We start from the raw sequence: 19806 nt of genomic DNA on the forward strand, positions 1-19806 counted from the left end.
ATATCATCATAAATATGTTCACTAAGCAAAGCTCCTCACTGCAGACGCTTCACAGAATGTTTATTGTCTTGAGAATCTCGAGATCTATTGCAGTATTAAACAAGTTTAATGATATTTTAGTCAAAACGATTGACCGACGAACTGTAAGGATCCAGAAATGGACCGCATGGCTTCATCTGTCGCATCAGTCAAAATGCTTAAACGTGAAAATCTGATTCGGCTGATTTGGATTTTTTAATATTTCCTCCTGCTTCGCTGCTTCACTGACGTCGCTGTCACACCTACCGTGCTTGGTGCTGACCTTTAGAACTTTTTCCGCGGTTCTGACTTGGATTCAGGTCCACACCAAACACCTGACCCTCCTTCAGCTCTCCGCTGGTGGGAACGCTCACCAAACGAGAGAATTCAGCGCCAGAGCTGCTCTTCTCAGAGCCGTCAGGCTGGACCGTCCGCCTAACCTGCCTGTTCGACTTTTCACAGACCGTCATCTTTCCTCCAGCACGAGCGGCCGACAGTAACGGCAGACCTGCTTTTAATTTCAGCAAACGGGTCACAGAACCTACTTTTGGGCAAGCATCAGTGAGCTGATGGGTTAAAGTCAAATTGGTACATCAATCATAAAGAAGCAGAAATCAGAAAAAGATTATTACTGCTGTGTTTTGTGACACACAGACCTTCTATATTACACTGTCTATATCTCTAATATAAAGATATAGTATATTTATACCTTTATATGGTGATAAATGTAAAAGTTTTCGCATCTCTGGAAAGTTTCTGAGCAGTAAATGAAAATCCTGCCTGTGTCATTCAGTGAACTTTTGCTGCTGCTGTGAGAAACCAAACCAAACCCAACCCAATAAAATACATCACATCACAATATCACAGAAAACTCCCACGCACAGGTGCACAGAGCTGTGTTACTCGTGTGATATGAAAGCTGTATTTTTTTGTGTGTGGCGCCACCCCCTGGTCAAGTGTGCAACAGAGTTAAACAGATTGAAACACCTATTTCATGGGTATTATATATTATACACATCAGAATCTTTCCAATATATCAGTAACACTAAAGATATAAATGATAAATGACGATCACCAGCAGAAAGAGAAGCTACTGAACTCCAGACGGACTTCGAGTTTAATTACTGTAAGTTTTATCATTTAGTAGAATTTTGCAGTAATTATAAATACACTTCAGAGAGAGAGAGAGAGAGAGAGAGAGAAACACAGAGAAACAGAGATAAAGAGAGAGATAAAGAGAGAGAGAGGGAGAGAGAGACAAACAGAGAAACAGAGAAACAGAGAGAGACAAACACAGAGAAACAGAGAGAGAGAGAGACAAACAGAGAAACAGAGAGAGAGAGAGACAAACACAGAGAAACAGAGAGAGAGAGAGAGAGACAAACACAGAGAAACAGAGATAAAGAGAGAGATAAAGAGAGAGAGAGGGAGAGAGAGACAAACAGAGAAACAGAGAAACAGAGAGAGACAAACACAGAGAAACAGAGAGAGAGAGAGACAAACAGAGAAACAGAGAGAGAGAGAGACAAACACAGAGAAACAGAGAGAGAGAGAGAGACAAAGAGAGAGACATAAAGAGAGAGAGAGGGAGAGAGAGACAAACAGAAACCGAGAGAGAGAGAGAGACAGAGAAACAGAGATAAAGAGAGAGATAAAGAGAGAGAGAGGGAGAGAGAGACAAACAGAGAAACCGAGAGAGAGAGGGAGAGAGAGAGAGAGAGAGAGAGAGAAACAGAGAAACAGAGGAACACAGAGAAACACAGAGAAAGAGAGACATAAAGAGAGAGACGAGAGAGAGAGAGAGAGAGAGAGACAAACAGAAACAGAGAGAGGAGAGACAGAAAGAGAGCAAGAGACAGATACAGAGAGAGACGGAGAGAGTCGGAGAGGGAGAGAGAGAGAGAGACAGACAGAGAGAGACATAAAGAGAGATACAGAGAGAGAGAGCGAGAGAGACAGAGAGAGACGGAGAGAGTCGGAGAGGGGGAGAGAGAGAGAGAGAGAGAGGGGGAGAGAGAGAGAGAGAGTCTTTATAAAGAGAGATACAGAGAGAGACATAAAGATACAGAGAGAGAGAGAGAGAGAGAGAGAGAGAGAGAGAGAGACAGAGAGCAATGCCCTCACCTGGCTGTCCAAATACATGAGATTCCTCTGCAGGTGGTGGGAGAGGATCTCGCTCTAGTGAAGGCAGCGGAAAGGAGAGAGGACAGAGCTCAGGAGGAGAGCAGAACTGAGAGAAACAGAACGTCTGAGAAAGAGAGAAAGGGGAGGGGCAGCCCAGCGGGCGAGAAACTCATACTACAGAAAAGATACATCAGCTAACAGGCCATTCACAGCTACCCAGAGGACCCTGACGGCCGTCCGGCAGGAGCTTTAGACAGTCATCATGCACTAGTGGGTCAGAGAACATGGATCCAAGCAGAATTGCAGAACTTAAGCATCCAAAAAGGAAAATGACAGAAATACGGGATGTAAAAGATGCATCTTTAAGAGGAAAACATCTGCCAGATGTGTTCTGCACGTGGCTCAGGCAGGAACACTAATAACAGTCTATGCAGATGAGCAGAAACCTGCTGGAGTCCGACTGGTTGTATCAGTGTTAGTACAGGGTAACGCAACTCATCCACAACTGAACACAACAGAAAACAGCCAGCATGCTCAAAACAATCACAACTACAAACAAACAGAAGGAGACAGAGTCGGTAATGAGGGGCAAAAGAAGGAGCTAAGCATTCCTTCACTCGGGGATGCACAGACTAGCGCAGGTGACCCTCCGAGGCTGACCTTTGGGTTGGTGGCATCGAGGTTGAGCTGCATTAGCTGAGCGAGAGTGTGCTCTCGGATGCTGTTGAGCTCAGCCTGCTGCCGTCGCAGCTTGATAAGCAGCAGGGTCAGCTCCTCGGGCTGGGGTCGCAGGAAACAACGCGTACAGGGGTCGTGGTTAGAGAGCCGTTGTGGACAACACTGGAGAATGGCTTAGAGATGTGTGAAATGCTTGGGTTAGATTTTTTGGGCTTTCAGTTTAGCACTGAACACTGGATGGATGACAGAATATGAATCGGTTCTTTCTCATGAAAGCCTCACACCTCAACCATGAAAAGTCAAAGATTCGATATCTGTGGAAAACTAAACCCAAACCTAAAGCACATTCAGCGCGGAGTTAACGAGTTAATGGGCAAAATGACCCGCTGGATTCAGAAGAGCAGCTATTTACATCAGAATGTGAATCAGGAGTCGTTACTGTAAAGATTCTCCGATTTAAAAACGCGCTACAGAGGGAGAACAGCGGCGTTTACATTCAGAGACTTCGTGATTTTTGATTTTCTCCCTCTCCAGTTCCCACCCACTAGACCTGTCTCCCCCAACCACACCATGCCACCAGCTCTAGGAGGATAGACAAACACAGTCGTCCTCCAAGCTCTGAGAAGCTGCGACACTGGACAGCTGAGCGTGCTCAGAGAAGACGCTGACCGCCAGGTCTGTGACATCAGCTGACAGACGCCAGCGCTGTGATGTTGATGGCATCGTGTGTGTTAAACAGACAGTGAACAGAGCCTCCTGCGTTACACGGTGGCCTCTGATCCTAGTTTCCTTTTTATGAACACTAGTTGTGTTTTAAAGGAGGTTTCTGTGTTTGGGCAGCACTGGATAACAAACATTTACTCATTGACTCATGGCTGGTTACCGTAACTGAGAGAGAGGAGGGTTATTTGTGTTAGAGGAGAAAGACGGAGGCAGAGAGGAGGAGGCGTACCGTTTTACCCTGCAGGGACTGAGGCGTGATGCTCTGAGCTGCCGGAGCTCTGCGATCAGGCAGGTATGCATACTGACAGAAAGCAAAGCAAAGAAAATAGAAGACCAGAGTGAAGACCTGAAAAATCATCACAGCACTGACCCTCCTACTACCTTTAGAGTCAGTTTGACCCCCATGTTTAACATCTTCATATGAAATAACTGGGTAAACACAACATTAACATCATGGTGTGTTCAGTGTCCTGTGTGTCAGCTGGACTCCAGGCTGATTCAGCTGTATAAAACATTAGAGATACTAACGCGTTACACACATTCCCTTTGTTTGTTTTGGATGATGTTGAGGTCACTATAACATGCTATTTAGTAAATCTCCAAAAAAATCGTCCCTCTGCTTTGGGGTCCTAACCTCACATGACCACAGCTGGTAGATCACGCAACATAGAGAGCAGAAATCATAATTACTATAAGAACGTCTCGAAGATATTAACTGCGAAACGGCCAAATTAGGGTCAAACTGACCCCAAAGATATAAGACCAATTTAACAATTCAATCAATACAGATTTAACAAACGCTTGGACGTTTAGCACCTGGACGTCCAGTGACCTGACCAATGATTATTATCTACCTGAACACACTCGGATTATTCTTTAATTTTAATGTTCGTTTTAGTCCAGATGAAGCCGGTCAGCAGGGAAGACACAATCAGCCAGCTCAGCTACAGCAGGCCAGGCCGCTGACTCACCGACACTGAGCGGAGTAAGAAGAACAGAGATGTTTCTATATGATGCTATATTGAGATGAGTCGGTACCTTTGTGAGGTGAGCTCTGTGGCGCCGGTCGATGCTGACGTCTCCTCGGAACACCGGCGAGGAAACCTCGGAGCTGGGGTTGAAGGGCCGGTTGGGGGAGACGGAGTGGTACAGAGCCAGCGAGCCGTGGGAGGGCGAGGAGGGGATGGACTCGGCGATGTGGCCCATGGTTTTGGGGCTGGGCAGCGTGCCGTAGCCCAGCCGGCTGTGCGCCTGCCTCTGCTGCCACTCGTACAGCTGCCACATGGTATCGTCACGCATGGAGCGCCGCTTCTCCGCCACGGTGGGCTGCAGCGCACGGTCGTACACCGAGCCTGCGACGCTGCAGATGCTGTCCGGTCGCAGCATGTTGCGAGGAAGCGTGCGGTAGCCCTCTGGATAGCGCGGCACCACCTGCGCCCGATGGCTCGGCATGTTTCTGGGCAGCGTCTGATAGGAGGTGATGCTGGAACAGAGACGAGACGTCAGCGCCTCAGAACAGCTACATGAAACGCCACAAGCACACAGTTTCAGCATAGCGGCAGGACTGAGGGAGGAATCTGGCAATTTACAACTTCACTGCAAAGAGCCACGGCTGATGTTTCCTCTCTTGATCACTCATCTTTTTAACCCCCCGCCCCCTCTCTCTAAGCACTGTGCTTCATCCTTTACAAAGCCCTCAACATCTACGCAGCAGAGTCTGGCTGATAAGCAATTAACTAGCTTTCTAATTGCCTGTCACAAACCAGGAACCCTTTGGAGAACTTGGGCCTATCTGAGTGGGCAGGAATGTGAGGAAGACGACAGGACGCATGAAAACGCTCACTAAACAGGCATGACAGAGCTGGGCCCATCCTGCCAGCAGCTAAGAGCCTGAGCTGAGAGCTCTCCCTGCACGGTGCCCTGTGCCAGACGGCCGAGTTGAGTCAGAGCCGGGCTTTGGGCGCGGACCGAGAGAAGGAATGTTGATTACTTGGCTGAGGATTAGACCCCGCCAGAGCACTTAAGCTGTAGAAAATGCCCTGCATAAAACACAAAACACTCCTTCAGTGACCCAGCATACACGCAAACTCGTTTCCGAGGGTCATTAAAAGGCCCAGAACGTTCAGCCCTGAAAAAAATTAACATCAACAGTGAGTTACAGGAGAACTACATCATAAGGGTTTTAAATTACTCATTTATTTACTCATTTATTTACAGACATGAGATTAAAGCTCCCATCAGGCTGTCGTACCCTTCAGACTATAAAACACATCTGTCTCAATGAGCTCGCAACTCCATCTTCACCTGCAGCGCTTTACCGCAACACCATCTTCACCTGCATCATTTTACCGCAACTCCATCTTCACCTGCAGCGCTTTACCGCAACACCATCTTCACCTGCATCGTTTTACCGCAACTCCATCTTCACCTGCATCGTTTTACCGCAACTCCATCTTCACCTGCATCGCTTTACCGCAACTCCATCTTCACCTGCATCGCTTTACCGCAACTCCATCTTCACCTGCATCGCTTTACCGCAACTCCATCTTCACCTGCATCGCTTTACCGCAACTCCATCTTCACCTGCATCGCTTTACCGCAACTCCATCTTCACCTGCATCGCTTTACCGCAACTCCATCTTCACCTGCATCGTTTTACCGCAACTCCATCTTCACCTGCATCGTTTTACCGCAACTCCATCTTCACCTGCATCGTTTTACCGCAACTCCATCTTCACCTGCATCGCTTTAGTGCCATGTCATTTTCAATTTGAACCAATTTAAAGGGGAGGAACTCAGCAGCTAAAACAGCAGGTTTTAAAGGAAAAGCGATGACGGAGATTTTATCTAGTCGCTTATTTAGTTACTGTTTACGAAGTCGAGGATAGTGAAGACCAGCAACTGACAACTAAAATGTCTCTGTCTCTCTCTCCCCCTTCCCTTTTCTCTGTCTGTCTCTCTCTGTCTCTCTCCTTCTCTCTCCGTCTCTCTCCGTCTCTCTCTGTCTCTCTCTGTCTCTCTCTGTCTCTCTCTGTCTCTCTCTCCCCCTTTCCCTTTCTCTCTGTTTGTCTCTCTTTTGGAAAAGCTATTTTGACAGGTGTGTCTGCAGTTTCAGGTTTGATATCAGTGGTTTGATAATCACCGTTAAGGACGAAACGCTCAGAGAAACACTGACTCACTTGCAGCCTGGCAGGTGTTTATTTGTGTGAACAACGCTTTAAAGTACGTAAGTGTGGTCACTTAACAGACCGCGTACCTCCGCGTGTCGTCGTCCTGTCCCCGCGTGCGGTGCATCCTGACCCACTGCTCTAACTGCTGCATGGAGTCGGTTCTGCTCAGCGTCCTTTCTGGCTCGGTGGACTGAGGCTGGACGGCCGTTCTCTGAGGAAGCGCCCCGACCGCGTCTCCTGGGCTCCGCTCTCCAGAGCCATTGACCTGCGCCGCTGCTTTGTACGGGGCGGGAGCTCCTGCGCTCTGGAGCTGCCGCGAAGAGGAGACGGCGGCTGCGATGGCGGCCGCCTGGGCCGGCTGCAGCTTGATGCTGTTGATTTTGGTGAGGGGGCGCTCCACGCCCAGCTCCTTCTGGAAGCCGTACTGCTCACCTTCTCTCTGAAGGCTGATCTTCTCCGGCTCTTTCTGCAGCATCACTTTCTCTTTGTCTTTCTGCAGGGGGTGCCCCGCGTCTTTCTGCAGGTACTTCTCCCCGTCTTTGTGCAGCGCGTCCTTCGGAAGTGCGTATTTCTCTCCGTCTTTGTGCAGCGTGTATTTCTGCCCCTCTTTCTGTAGCAGGTACTTCTCTCCGTCTTTCTGCAGGGTGTACCGCTCTCCATCCTTCTGCAGAGCGTACCTCTCGCCGTCCTTCTGGAGAACAAGCTTTTCCACATCTTTCTGCAGCATGTACCGGTCTCCATCCTTCTGCGCAGCGTACCTGTGTCCGTCTTTCTGTGGGACGTACTTCTCCTCTTTCTGGTGTGAGAACTTGTCAGAGTCTTTCAGTGACAGACTTCTGTCCTTCTCTCTGTGGATGCTGGGCTGCTTCTCCAGCTGCTTCTGCTTCTTGTCTTCCTGCCAAAGGCTCTCCCGGTTCCTCTCGTTGTTTTGGATTTCAGGTCGGGTCAGAACTCGGTGATTCAACATGTTGTTCATCTCCTGCGGGCTGCGTGGGTCCACCTTCGCCTTCTCCAGCCTTACACAGGAAAGAAAGAGAGGGATAAGAGAAAAAGAAGGAAGAAAACGAGAGAATGAGTCACTGTAAAAGAGCGAGGTGCTTCATGGAGAACAGAGAAAGCAGAGAGGAAGGAGAGACGACTGTCCACACAAACGTTTATTTGAACTTTTTGAGTTTATTGAGTTTTTTCATAGACTTTTTTTTTTCTTCGTACATTTAAACGATCATTTTCTCACTAATGGAGGAGTTTCAGACTGAAATGGAAGCTAAAAGCTTTTCTAACTAGGGGATAGGTAAATAATATAGAAAATAATTGGTAATGGATTGCTATATATAAATATATATATATATACACACACTGTGGAATTAGACCTCCGCATTTAACCTGTCCGTGCAGCGAAACACCCACATACACACACACTAGTGAACACACACACTAGGGGGCAGTGAGCACACTTGCCCAGAGCGGTGGGCAGCCCTATCCGCAGTGCCCGGGGAGCAGTTGGGGGTTAGGTGTCTTGCTCAAGGACACCTCAGTCACGGACTGTCAGCCCGAGGGGATCGAACCAGCGACCTTCCGGTCACAGGGCTGGTTCTCTAACCTCCAGCCCACGACTGCCCCTCACTTCATCTACAGTGAATTAGCTGGAGTCACGACTGGAGTCTCTAAACCACCTTCAGACAGACTGGACCTGATTTAGCCTTTAGTTGAACCTTTTCTCTCTTTTTTATTTACTTATTATTTCATTATTTTTCTTTTTCCCAAACATTTTATTTTATCTCAACTCTAAGACTTCTCATTTCTTACATTTTATAACCCTTTCAGTTTTAAATTTTAGTTTAGCCTATTTATCCTGCTTTGTTGAAATCTTATTAATTATTATTGTGCTTTTATTGTAGTTTTCTCCATCTTAATTAAATCTTAATTGTTCTCTTTATTCTTTCGCCATTTATCTGGTTTGACTTTTAGTGTTAATTTCTTCAGGCAGTTCTGTTCATTTTAGTTTAACTGGATTAAATTCGATTTTAACTTCTCTTTTAATCTGTAAAAATGTGAGTCACCCTCGATGAATTTCACGGTGAAAATATAGGCCGATTGATTGATTGACTGATTGACTGATTGAAGTCAACACTCTAGTGAAGCTCATGGGAAGGCGAGGCAGAGCGTTTCAGACGTCGAGACTCTGCACTTCACTGAGCTCCTGAAAGTCGATCAGTGATTCACACGTTTCTATTTCGTTCAATTCCAATCAGTGGATTTAATCCAGCTGTAGCGATTTATTTTACAATAAAGACGCAACAGAAATTGGATTCTGGGTTAATAATCCTGTTACCAATTCTGTTCTATAGAGCTATAAAATCTATAAGGTCCTGTCAGCCTCTCACACACCGAGAGCAGAGCTTCGTCTCTCAGCTCCACACTGGATCCTCAGGAGAGATGATGAGCTGCTGGAGCCTCTGCAGATCCACATGACTGCGTCCATCTCGGAGCCCCGGAGACAGAACCCGTCTACGGTTCACTACTCACCCGAGAACGAGACGATACGGACAACATAGAAGCAGCAGGGACAGAACTCCAAACAGAGCGGCGGGAACTTTTATTATTCCTTTTATTTATGATCAAACTTTTATTTCTCAGCTACTGTAAAGTTATCGCTCCACATCCTATATTCCTTTTTATTTCAGTAACTATGTTTTTTATCCCTTTTACTATTACTTTTATTATTATTATTATTATTATTATTATTATTATCAGATACATTTATCCTGTTTTTACAATTCAACCTTTTTCAATCCCTCTTTTCTGTATCAGCTCGACTACACTGTAGATGAGAAGCTCGCCCAATGTACTCCGAGTTTAAATAAAGGTTGACTGATTGATTGATTGATAGATTGATTGATTGACAGATTAATTGAACCCAGTGCTTCATCAAGTGAAAGCATTTTCACTGTGCTGTGTGAGGTTCTTTGGGGCAGTTTAGCCTAAAATAGTTTTAATTTTGCTCAAATCCAGTTAAAACTGCGTTTTCCTCTCCTTTGGTTTATTCTCTAGTCCAGTCTTCCCAGCAGTTACAAGAGCTCGTCCAGCATATCAGTGACCAAACAAACGAGAACGTTTCCCAAGTAAACCGAGTCAAGGCTGCTGCCTCCTTTAACCGAGACGCTCTCTTCTACAGACAGACAGTGTTTGGAGGCATCTGCGGTTACAGAACGTGTTCCTGTCAATAGCGTTTCCCAAACAGCTTCAGACGACAGAAAGTGGGCAATTACCCACCACTTAGAACCTCCGCTGTGTCGACCTCTAAGAGCAGAAAAGCTCTGGGGAGAGTCGCTCAGGCGCTCGTCACTTCTGCTCTGCTCTCGAGTTTTGAGCAACAATGACAATCGTAAACAGCATTTTTACAATAAAAGGAGTGTATATATATATATTTATATATATATATATAAACAAAAAAGAAAAGGTAACAATAAACCACACAGTGTGGACCGGTTGGATCTTGAAGACCGTCTTCGTACCTTCTGATGGGCTCCATGTGGACCAGCGCAGCGTCTGTCATCACCTTCATCCAAGACTCCATCTCTTTGGCCGTGTCGGTGCAGAAGTAGTACGTCCGCATGTTTGGATGTGTAGCCTGAAGAGGAATTTGGGGCAAAAAAGGCAGCCTGAAAAAGGAAAACACGAAAGATAAGACCCACAGAGAAGAAACATGGAGATGTATTTTACACATCGTCTCCAACACTCAGACGATGGTGAAACACATTCTCACACTGAAAGTACAGTACTGTGCGAAAGTTTGAGGCACCTAAGCAAACTTCTGTTCACTCGTGAGCTCCACCTGCAGGAATGAGTCCGGCGTTTCAGCTCTGACGTGTGTTCACACCTCACGCTTCTCGGTTTAATCACCGTTAAATTAAATGTCATTAACTTACACTCAGCAAAAAGGGCCCTACATAGTGCCAATGAGGTTCTTTGGCTTGTAACAATACCAGAACCCTTTTCAAAAAGGTTCTATATAGAACCAACTACAGCACATTCAGCACATTCTCCATTAACCTGAAGAACAACTTCTTGGTGAAGGAACTCCTTGATCATGTAGTGTGACTTTAAATACAACCCCTGGCAAAAATGATGGAATCACCACTCTTGGAGGAAGATCCTTCAATTGTTTCATTCTGTAGAAAAAGGTTACAGAGACATGCCACAACCTTTTGGAATTAAGAAAACAATAAAAAAAGAAATAAATATAATTGTTGAAGTCAGTCAGACTTGTGTTTGTAGATCAAGTAGAGGAAAGAAATACGGAATCACTGAATTCTGAGGAAAATATTATGGAATCATGAGGAAAAACACGGCACTATTAGTACTTTGTTGCACCACCTGTGGCTTTTATAACAGCGTGAATTCTCTGAGGCGTGGACTTAACTAAGGAGTGTTCTTCATCAATCCGTCTCCAGCTGTCTGTTACTGCTGCTGCCAGATCAGCTTTACAGGTGGAGCCTTGACCATTTCCTTCAATTCCCACCAGAGATTTTCAGCTGGACTGAGACCTGGACTATCCAGGCCATGCCATTCACGTTATTCGTCTTTCTTGAAGGAAAGTTTTCACGTCTTTGCCCTGCGGAAGTTTTCACGTTCTCTTCAGGCATTCATCTTTATGAATTTCACTGGACCGGCACCAAACAGAAGTTCCAGCATCACCACCTCACCCAACGCAGATTCGCCGCTCATCATTGAAGATTACTTTCATCCGGTCATCCACAGTCCATGACTGCTTCACTTCAGCCCTCTGTGACCGCGCTCTTCTCTGTTCACGTGTTAGTGACGGCTTTCCTTTGGCTTTTCTGGATGTAAATCCTGTTTCTTTTAGGCGATTTCTTACAGTTAGCTCCCAGACACTGACTCCCGTTTCCGCCCACCCGTTTCTCGTTTGTTTTGTTGTGCATTTTTTTGTTTTCTCTTGCTTTAAGTTTTCTATCTTGACGCGTCGATGTTTTCCTTGGTCTACCTGCGCGCTTCCCTTTTACAACCTTCCCATCTGGTTTGTACTTGGTCCAGATTTCAGACACAGCTGACTGGGAACAACCAACATCTTTTGCAACATTCCGTGATGATTTACCTTCTTGCGGAAGTTTTATAAATCTCTCCTTTGTTTGTACGGACATCTCTTGTGTTGGAGCCGTGATTCATGTCCGTCCACCTTGTGCCGCAGCTCTCCAAGGTGTGAGCGCTCTGTTTTAACTGAAGACTAATTAGCAGATTTAATCTGATGCAGGTTTGTTTTAGAACTGCAGATTACAGAGCGATTCCATAATATTTTCCTCAGAATTCAGTGATTCCGTATTTTTTTCCATCTACTTGATCTACAAACACATGTGTGACTGACTACAGCAATTATATTTATTTCTTTTATTATTGTTTTCTTAATGCCAGACGGTTGGAAATTTGGTAAAAAAAAGTTTTGTGGCATGTCTCTGGGATTAATTAAGATCTTCCTCCAAGAGTGGTGACTCCATCATTTTTGCCAGAGGTTGTAGAACCATTTTCTTTACTAAAGAACGTTTGAAGAACCATCTTTTTAAGAGTGCATAATACCACCAGAAATCACTTGTTTCATATTAAAAAACGACAAATTTACACTCCGAACACTAAGCAGGCAGAAATCCCCCCCTTTACAGTAGTGGTCATTTAGTCCTGAATGGTGGTCATTTAGTCCTGAATGACCGTGAAGATGTAATGTGCATTTTCAGAACTCACCGTGTGAGTCGGGGCTCTCAGTAAACACCGCAGTGTTCCAGCTCACGCAGCCTCAGGAGAACCAATCAAACATCAAGAGAGAAGCAAAAAGAGAAGAGCGACACGGAATGAGCCCAGAAAAAACACTCTCACAGCAGAATAAACAGGAAAACGGGAAAACAGGATTCCACTGACGCTGAAGATTCATTCATAACAGACAACAGTGCAAAGTGAAGCCATGAGTCGGAGACAGCAGGCGACCACACTGAGAACAAACACACGAACGTTTCTCTGAGATGTGCTGTGGACGGTGTGAGTTCTGATGGGAATTCGAGCCGTAATGACATGATTAACAGTCTCAATGCCCTCATTTACAAACGGCACATTAACTGGATTCCAGTGGAGGAGAGTGCGACACTAACTGAGACAGAGTGGGACTAACTGAGACAGACAGACACTATCTGAGACACAGTGGGACTAATTGAGACAGACAGACACTAACTGAGACAGACAGACACTAACTGAGACAGACTGAGACAGACGGACACTAACTGAGACAGACGGACACTAACTGAGACAGACGGAGACAGATGGACACTAACTGAGACAGACGGACACTAACTGAGACAGGCTGGCACTAATTCAGGAAGACAGACAGACTGACACTAACTGAGACAGACAGACACTAACTGAGACAGACGGACACTAACTGAGACAGACGGAGACAGATGGACACTAACTGAGACAGACGGACACTAACTGAGACAGGCTGGCACTAACTCAGAAAGACAGACAGACTGACACTAACTGAGACAGACAGACACTAACTGAGACAGACTGAGACAGACGGACACTAACTGAGACAGACGGACACTAACTGAGACAGACGGAGACAGATGGACACTAACTGAGACAGACGGACACTAACTGAGACAGACGGACACTAACTGAGACAGGCTGGCACTAACTCAGAAAGACAGACAGACTGACACTAACTGAGACAGAGACTAACTGAAACAGACGGACACTATCTGAGACAGACGGACACTAACTGAGACAGACGGACACTAACTGAGACAGGCTGGCACTAACTGAGACAGACGGACACTAACTGAGACAGATGGGCACTAACTGAGACAGACGGACACTAACTGAGACAAACGGACACTAACTGAGATAGACAGACAGACACACTAACTGAGACAGGCTGGCACTAACTGAGACAGAGACTAACTGAAACAGACGGACACTAACTGAGACAGTCGGACACTAACTGAGACAGATGGACACTAACTGAGACAGACTGAGACAGACGGACACTAACTGAGACAGACGGACACTAACTGAGACAGGCTGGCACTAACTCAGAAAGACAGACAGACTGACACTAACTGAGACAGAGACTAACTGAAACAGACGGACACTATCTGAGACAGACGGACACTGAGACAGACGGACACTAACTGAGACAGACGGACACTAACTGAGACAGGCTGGCACTAACTGAGACAGGCTGGCACTACCTGAGACAGACGGACACTAACTGAGACAGACGGACACTAACTGAGACAGGCTGGCACTAACTGAGACAGGCTGGCACTAACTGAGACAGACGGACACTAACTGAGACAGACGGACACTAACTGAGACAGACGGACACTAACTGAGACAGATGGACACTAAGTGAGACAGACGGACACTAACTGAGATAGACAGACAGACACACTAACTGAGACAGACTGACACTAACTGAGACAGAGACTAACTGAAACAGACGGACGCTAACTGAGACAGACTGACACTAACTGAGACAGACTGAGACAGACTGACACTAACTGAGACAGACTGAGACAGACTGACACTAACTGAGACAGATGGACACTAACTCAGAAAGACAGACACACTAACTGAGACAGACGGACACTGAGACAGACGGACACTGAGACAGACTGACCCTAACTGACGGAATTTTTTTCCTAAAGCTTCTTCTGCTCTTATAGCAACATCACCTGTTAATGTTCACACCAGTCCATCACATGATGCTCTTGACAGACAGAGAGAGAGATAGATAGACAGAGAGAGAGATAGACAGAGAGATAGATAGATAGACAGACAGAGAGAGAGATAGATAGACAGAGAGAGAGATAGACAGGTGGATAGATGGATGGATGGATAGATACTTTGGAGAGATACTTTATTGATCACAAAGGAAATTTAGCAAGCAGAACTGAATGTCAGACTCAGACCTTGAAGGCATATTTCTTGCTTATGTGGTCGTCCACAGAGAGCATGGAGATGTGGAAGCTGGGCAGCAGGATGCTCCCGAGGATTCCCTCCTCCTTTTCATCTGGGGAGAGAAAACATGGCAGCCATTACTATCGTCTTCAGGAGCTTGAGGAACATCTGAGCTCAGAGTGAAGCTCTGTGGACTTCAGCAAACAGGCGGCGCTGATTAGTAGAATGTCTGATGTCTTGCGTGGCAGTGATGCTCTGTGAAAGATCAGACAGTCTAACGTCTTTCTGGTGGCCAAATGCTGCAAATCTCTCACAGCAGCTCATAGACCAGAGCTTCAACACCAAGAGACAGGCAAGTTCTCTATGAATATCAGCACGTTACAGCAACACTGACAGAGCAAACAGCACCATCTGCAGGAGAACATTTAAAATCACCAAGGTGTTATTAGAAAATTACATCAGACAATACAGGACTGCATTATGTTCACACTGGAATAAACCTGAATAATCCAAAATAATTACACTGCAACCTGAAATTCCGTCATGTAAGCACCACAGTCTGAATAGTCTAGTCTGATTGAGGCCAATCAGAATACAACTTCTATCTGATTGATCGAGGTGGGTAATCCTGTAAATAATCCGTTAATTAGAAGAATAACATCCGTGTAAACGCCTGTATCCGATTATATTCCCTATTGGAAAGTTTCAGTCCGTTCTGCATGTGCGCCGCGTCACAGTGAGAGTTTATACCGTTCAACACGGCGGAGCAGAAACTGGTCTGCAGTGGAGACGAAGTTCACGCTCTGATCTTTAAAAGACGGCGGTGAGACGGACGTCCAGCTTGTGTCTCAGAGCACGACGTCTTTCCCTCGGCCTTCTTTAATAAGGACGTGTGAAGGACGTTTTCCTGAGTCTGACGTCATTTCTATGCAATGCGTGTAATTTTGGATCAGATTATTTGTGGCGAGCACATAAACGGAGATTTCCATCAGACTGTTGAATAGAGTGAGAATAAACACCTCAGTCTTAGGTCCAAGTTTCCTGTTCCACCTTAAATGGTGCAGCAGTTACATTCTGGTGTCTCAGGCTTCAGAACTGCTGCTCCATTTAAGGTGGGAAAGGAAAATTAAAGCAGGAAGCTGGAGAATATCTGACTTCAGCTTCATATCACTGAAGAATTAGGGGGGGTGATAATAAATAACTGCCCCCCTCTTATGATCCCTAAATGTAACTAAAGCCCAGCAGTGAGGAGCTGAACTTTCCCCTCCTCTGCTGTCCCTGCAGACGGGCAGGGTCGCCTACAGAGCGGCGCCAGTAGCTGTTAATGAAGTGAAGCTCTTTTATTTGAGGGTCTCATTTCAGAGGGAAGATCTCAACCACCGCCCTGTAGCTCAGTTCCAAGGACACTCGAAAACAAGGGGTAGGGGTAAAAAGAAGAAATGGGACTGGGCCCTAATCTATAATAAGAATGTACTCAATCACACTGGCAAAAATCTTCACATGCAACTGTGGCAGCAGAAATCCGAGCTGACAAACGTTCTGAGATCTGGGGAGCCGAGCGGTCGGGGGAAGAGCTGTGTGAATTGTGGTGAATTCCCACCGGAGCCTCACAGCTGAATTATTGACAGCAGCGTGAGGAGGAGACGGGACGCAAGTAAACAAACCTCAACCAACAGACAGAGGAGCAGAGACAAACACCAGAAATATCCAGGGCAGAAGATCTCAGGCTCCTGAATTTTCTCCTGAGTCTGTTTTAGAAGGCACAGAACAAAAACCTTCAGCACTAGAAACTAAACTGCTGCTGATTAAATTAAGCAGATGAAAAACAAAGAGATCTTAAAGTGTAGATCATCATCTTTAGCTTGACTGACCAACTGTTCTCTGAAACAGACCATCTCAGGAGCTTCATGCTATTCTGAGTCAGGCCTTCTGTCCGGCCGGTGTGGAGAGACACAGAGCTTCGCCTCAACACAGCTGAGCTGAGGAGAGTCACCAGCGACACACGTCTGCATGAGGTGCTTCACCTGTGAGTCCCGTGTGACCTGCTTAAATAATTTGTGGGCAGGATTCATTTTAAGGCACCGCGGTCACTGCAGGTAAACACCCAACAGGTGGCGGCTCATGCGGGGGGTATTATAGCTGGATGAGTGGGGGGACGGTTATTGGCTGCCTGTAGAAGTGAACAGGCAACAAATGAGCCTCAGAGAGAAACACATCACTAAATCACAAGCAGGAAAACACACAAAGCTACAGAGCATCCAGTGAATAACTTAGTAAATCAGTAAATCAGACGGATGCATCTTCTCGATTCTTTTAGCTTTTAACCTGTGCTGCGGCCTCAGGTTAATTTCGGCAGACCTGTAGATGTTTTAGTGATCAATCACTTTTTTGCAGTGCTGCCGTCCACCTGTCCGTCGTCAGTGACCTCACATGACCCCACACTCAATGTGCGCCGTTTCACGTGGCTGTCATTCACCTAAAATTCACAAAACATTCACTTTTATTTTGCAGCACTGAGGTGTGTATATGTGCGGCTGGATGTGCGGAGGTGCGTCACAAGGTTTGCATGGACACGCCCTAAACTAGCGGACTGGACTACAGCAAACACAGGCGGGAGCTGACGAGGACCACAGACACAGTCCAGTGTGGGTGGAACTGGCGTGGTGTTGAAGTATAAGTGAGGTCACTGCCATGTCTGACCTCTTCATCTCTGCTATTTAGACTGACCACCAAAACCAGCTCTGGAACTCAACATAAAATATAATATTTAATCTGACCTGCTGACAGACACGCGAAAAGAAAACAGGAGAGTAAAAGAAAGAGAACAGAGGAGAGAGAAACGCAGAGAAAAGAGCATATTGTGTGAGTGTGTATGTGTGTGTGTCTGTGCATGTTAATGTGTGTGTGTGTGCGTATGTCAGTCTGTGTGTACATGTGTATGTGTGTGTATGTGTGTGTGTATGCGTGTGTGAGTGTGTGAGTGCATGTATGTGTGTGTGTGCGTGTGTGTGTGTGTGCGTGTGTGTGTACGTGTGTGTGTACGTGTATGTGTGTGTGAGTGTGTGAGTGCATGTATGTGTGTGCGTGTGTGTGTTCTGCATCTGTACCCAGAGCACGTAGAACCTGCTCTGAGAACCCTTCTTTCTGTAGCCTCAATCAGCCAATAAACAGCTCATCCCCTCTCGGCCTGTCATGAAAGAGCTGCCTGACTGCGCAGAGGACTCGATTAATTGCACTATTTATGGAGATTTAAAAGCCCCTCAGCAGGAGACCTAAGCAGGAGCAGACAGTGAGCAGCAGAAACCGAGGAGCAGACAGTGAGGAGCAGCAGCAATGACTGTCTGACTGTGGACACAGAGTCCAGTGGTCTGCAGAGGAAACAACATCCAAGCAGAGTGAGCTGTGGAGAGTAGAGCAGAGTGAGCTGTGGAGAGTACAGCAGAGTGAGCTGTGGAGGTCAGAGCAGAGTGAGCTGTGGAGGTCAGAGCAGAGTGAACTGTGGAGGCCAGAGCAGAGTGAGCTGTGGAGGTCAGAGCAGAGTGAGCTGTGGAGGTCAGAGCAGAGTGAGCTGTGGAGGTCAGAGCAGAGTGAACTGTGGAGGCCAGAGCAGAGTGAGCTGTGGAGGTCAGAGCAGAGTGAACTGCGGAGGCCAGAGCAGAGTGAGCTGTGGAGGTCAGAGCAGAGTGAACTGTGGAGGCCAGAGCAGAGTGAGCTGTGGAGGTCAGAGCAGAGTGAACTGTGGAGGCCAGAGCAGAGTGAGCTGTGGAGGTCAGAGCAGAGTGAACTGCGGAGGCCAGAGCAGAGTGAGCTGTGCTGAAGGTCAGAAGTTTGATCAGACAGTAAAACTGCACAGAACACTTCGTTCACACACAGACTGCAGACTCGCTGTTCCAGCAGCTGAATTTCTGCCTTTTCTCTCACTCTGACTTCCCCTCACGCAAATCTCTGAGTGGAGGAGTGTAAAATAATTTATTCAGCAGCCAAAACCGTTAATGGAATCGGTCAGACTTAAACATCTGCGCATTAATGAGCCTCAGAGCTGAAAAGAGCTGCTCTTAATCCAACATCAGACGCGCCAAAAATCATTTTCAGCTGGAGATTAATTTAACATAATATTACTGACGAGAACATCGTCTATCTAATATCTCATAATCTCTCATTCTTCTGTCTTATTCTTTCCTCTTTTATATCTGCTGAGGCCTTTAAGCAAATCAGGCTCTGTGGGGAAACAGACAGTCAGACAGACAGGCAGGCAGACAGACAGACAGACAGACAGGCAGGCAGACAGAAAGGCAGGCAGACAGAGAGGCAGGCAGACAGGCAGGCAGAAAGACAGAAAGGCAGGCAGGCAGACAGGCAGGCAGGCAGACAGACAGACAGGCAGAAAGACAGACAGACAGACGGACAGACAGACAGACAGCTCACCTCTGTAGTAGAACAGGCACATGTCCGACAGCACAAACCACCTCTTCTTCCACATCTTCATCCCTGTGCTGTCCTGCAAGAGTCCACAGTTCACATCCATCAATCACCAGCCAATCACAGCGCAGCGTGGGCTGCCAAACCCCCCCATCACCCCCCACCCCCCCCCGAACCTTCTGTGCTTTCTGACACACTCAATTAAGAGTCTTTATCTTGTCACACTGCAGCAAATTGCCTCCTTTATCTCCGAACGACAAAACAGAGCTGCTCTTCCTTCAGACGCAGATAAAATCGTCCACGCAGCTCCGCGTTTCTCCGCTCGGCATCTCTGCTCCTGCGCTGTTCTTCAAAGACACGCTTTACACACTGAAGATGAGCCGTGCTTTCCTCCGTAACAGCCTTTCACATTTACTGTCATTTACACAGCAAAGCTGGACAGAGCGGCTGCTTTACGGAGTCCTTCATTACGAGCTCCTCTAAAGTCACCGCCACGGAGCAAATGAACAGCCCTCAAACGGCTGCAGCTGCTAACGCGCAGAAACACACACGGTGCGAGTTTGTGTTGTGGTTCTGCGTTCCGTCGAAACACGACATCAAAGAGGACGTCAGGTGTACGAGACGCACGGAGAGGATTTTAACGGATTGAAGTTCTAGACTAGAAACCAGCTTTGATTACTGTTGGACAAGCAAGAGAAATATGTCA

The 19806-nt window shown here is 46.6% G+C and overlaps 1 protein-coding gene across 16 annotated transcripts in view; it reads right to left on the reverse strand.

The window, feature by feature from the left end:
• Positions 1 to 19806, reverse strand: part of plekha5 (pleckstrin homology domain containing, family A member 5) — a 175543-nt gene that overhangs the window by 24417 nt on the left and 131320 nt on the right. For 7 of the 16 annotated variants that reach the window (XM_017687792.2, XM_037541664.1, XM_017687788.2 and 4 more), the window contains 8 exons: positions 19107 to 19179; positions 14693 to 14793; positions 10229 to 10344; positions 6800 to 7729; positions 4582 to 5026; positions 3773 to 3844; positions 2803 to 2922; positions 2143 to 2196 (listed from right to left, as the gene is read on the reverse strand). In XM_017687792.2, coding sequence (XP_017543281.1) covers positions 2143 to 2196; positions 2803 to 2922; positions 3773 to 3844; positions 4582 to 5026; positions 6800 to 7729; positions 10229 to 10344; positions 14693 to 14793; positions 19107 to 19179 — 1911 coding nt within the window. The remainder of the gene's footprint in view (positions 1 to 2142; positions 2197 to 2802; positions 2923 to 3772; positions 3845 to 4581; positions 5027 to 6799; positions 7730 to 10228; positions 10345 to 14692; positions 14794 to 19106; positions 19180 to 19806) is intronic. The other 9 variants (XM_037541690.1, XM_017687791.2, XM_037541683.1 and 6 more) reach the window with 3 other exon arrangements.

The sequence above is a fragment of the Pygocentrus nattereri genome, chromosome 1, assembly GCF_015220715.1.
Source record: "Pygocentrus nattereri isolate fPygNat1 chromosome 1, fPygNat1.pri, whole genome shotgun sequence".
Classification (NCBI taxonomy): Eukaryota; Metazoa; Chordata; class Actinopteri; order Characiformes; family Serrasalmidae; genus Pygocentrus; species Pygocentrus nattereri.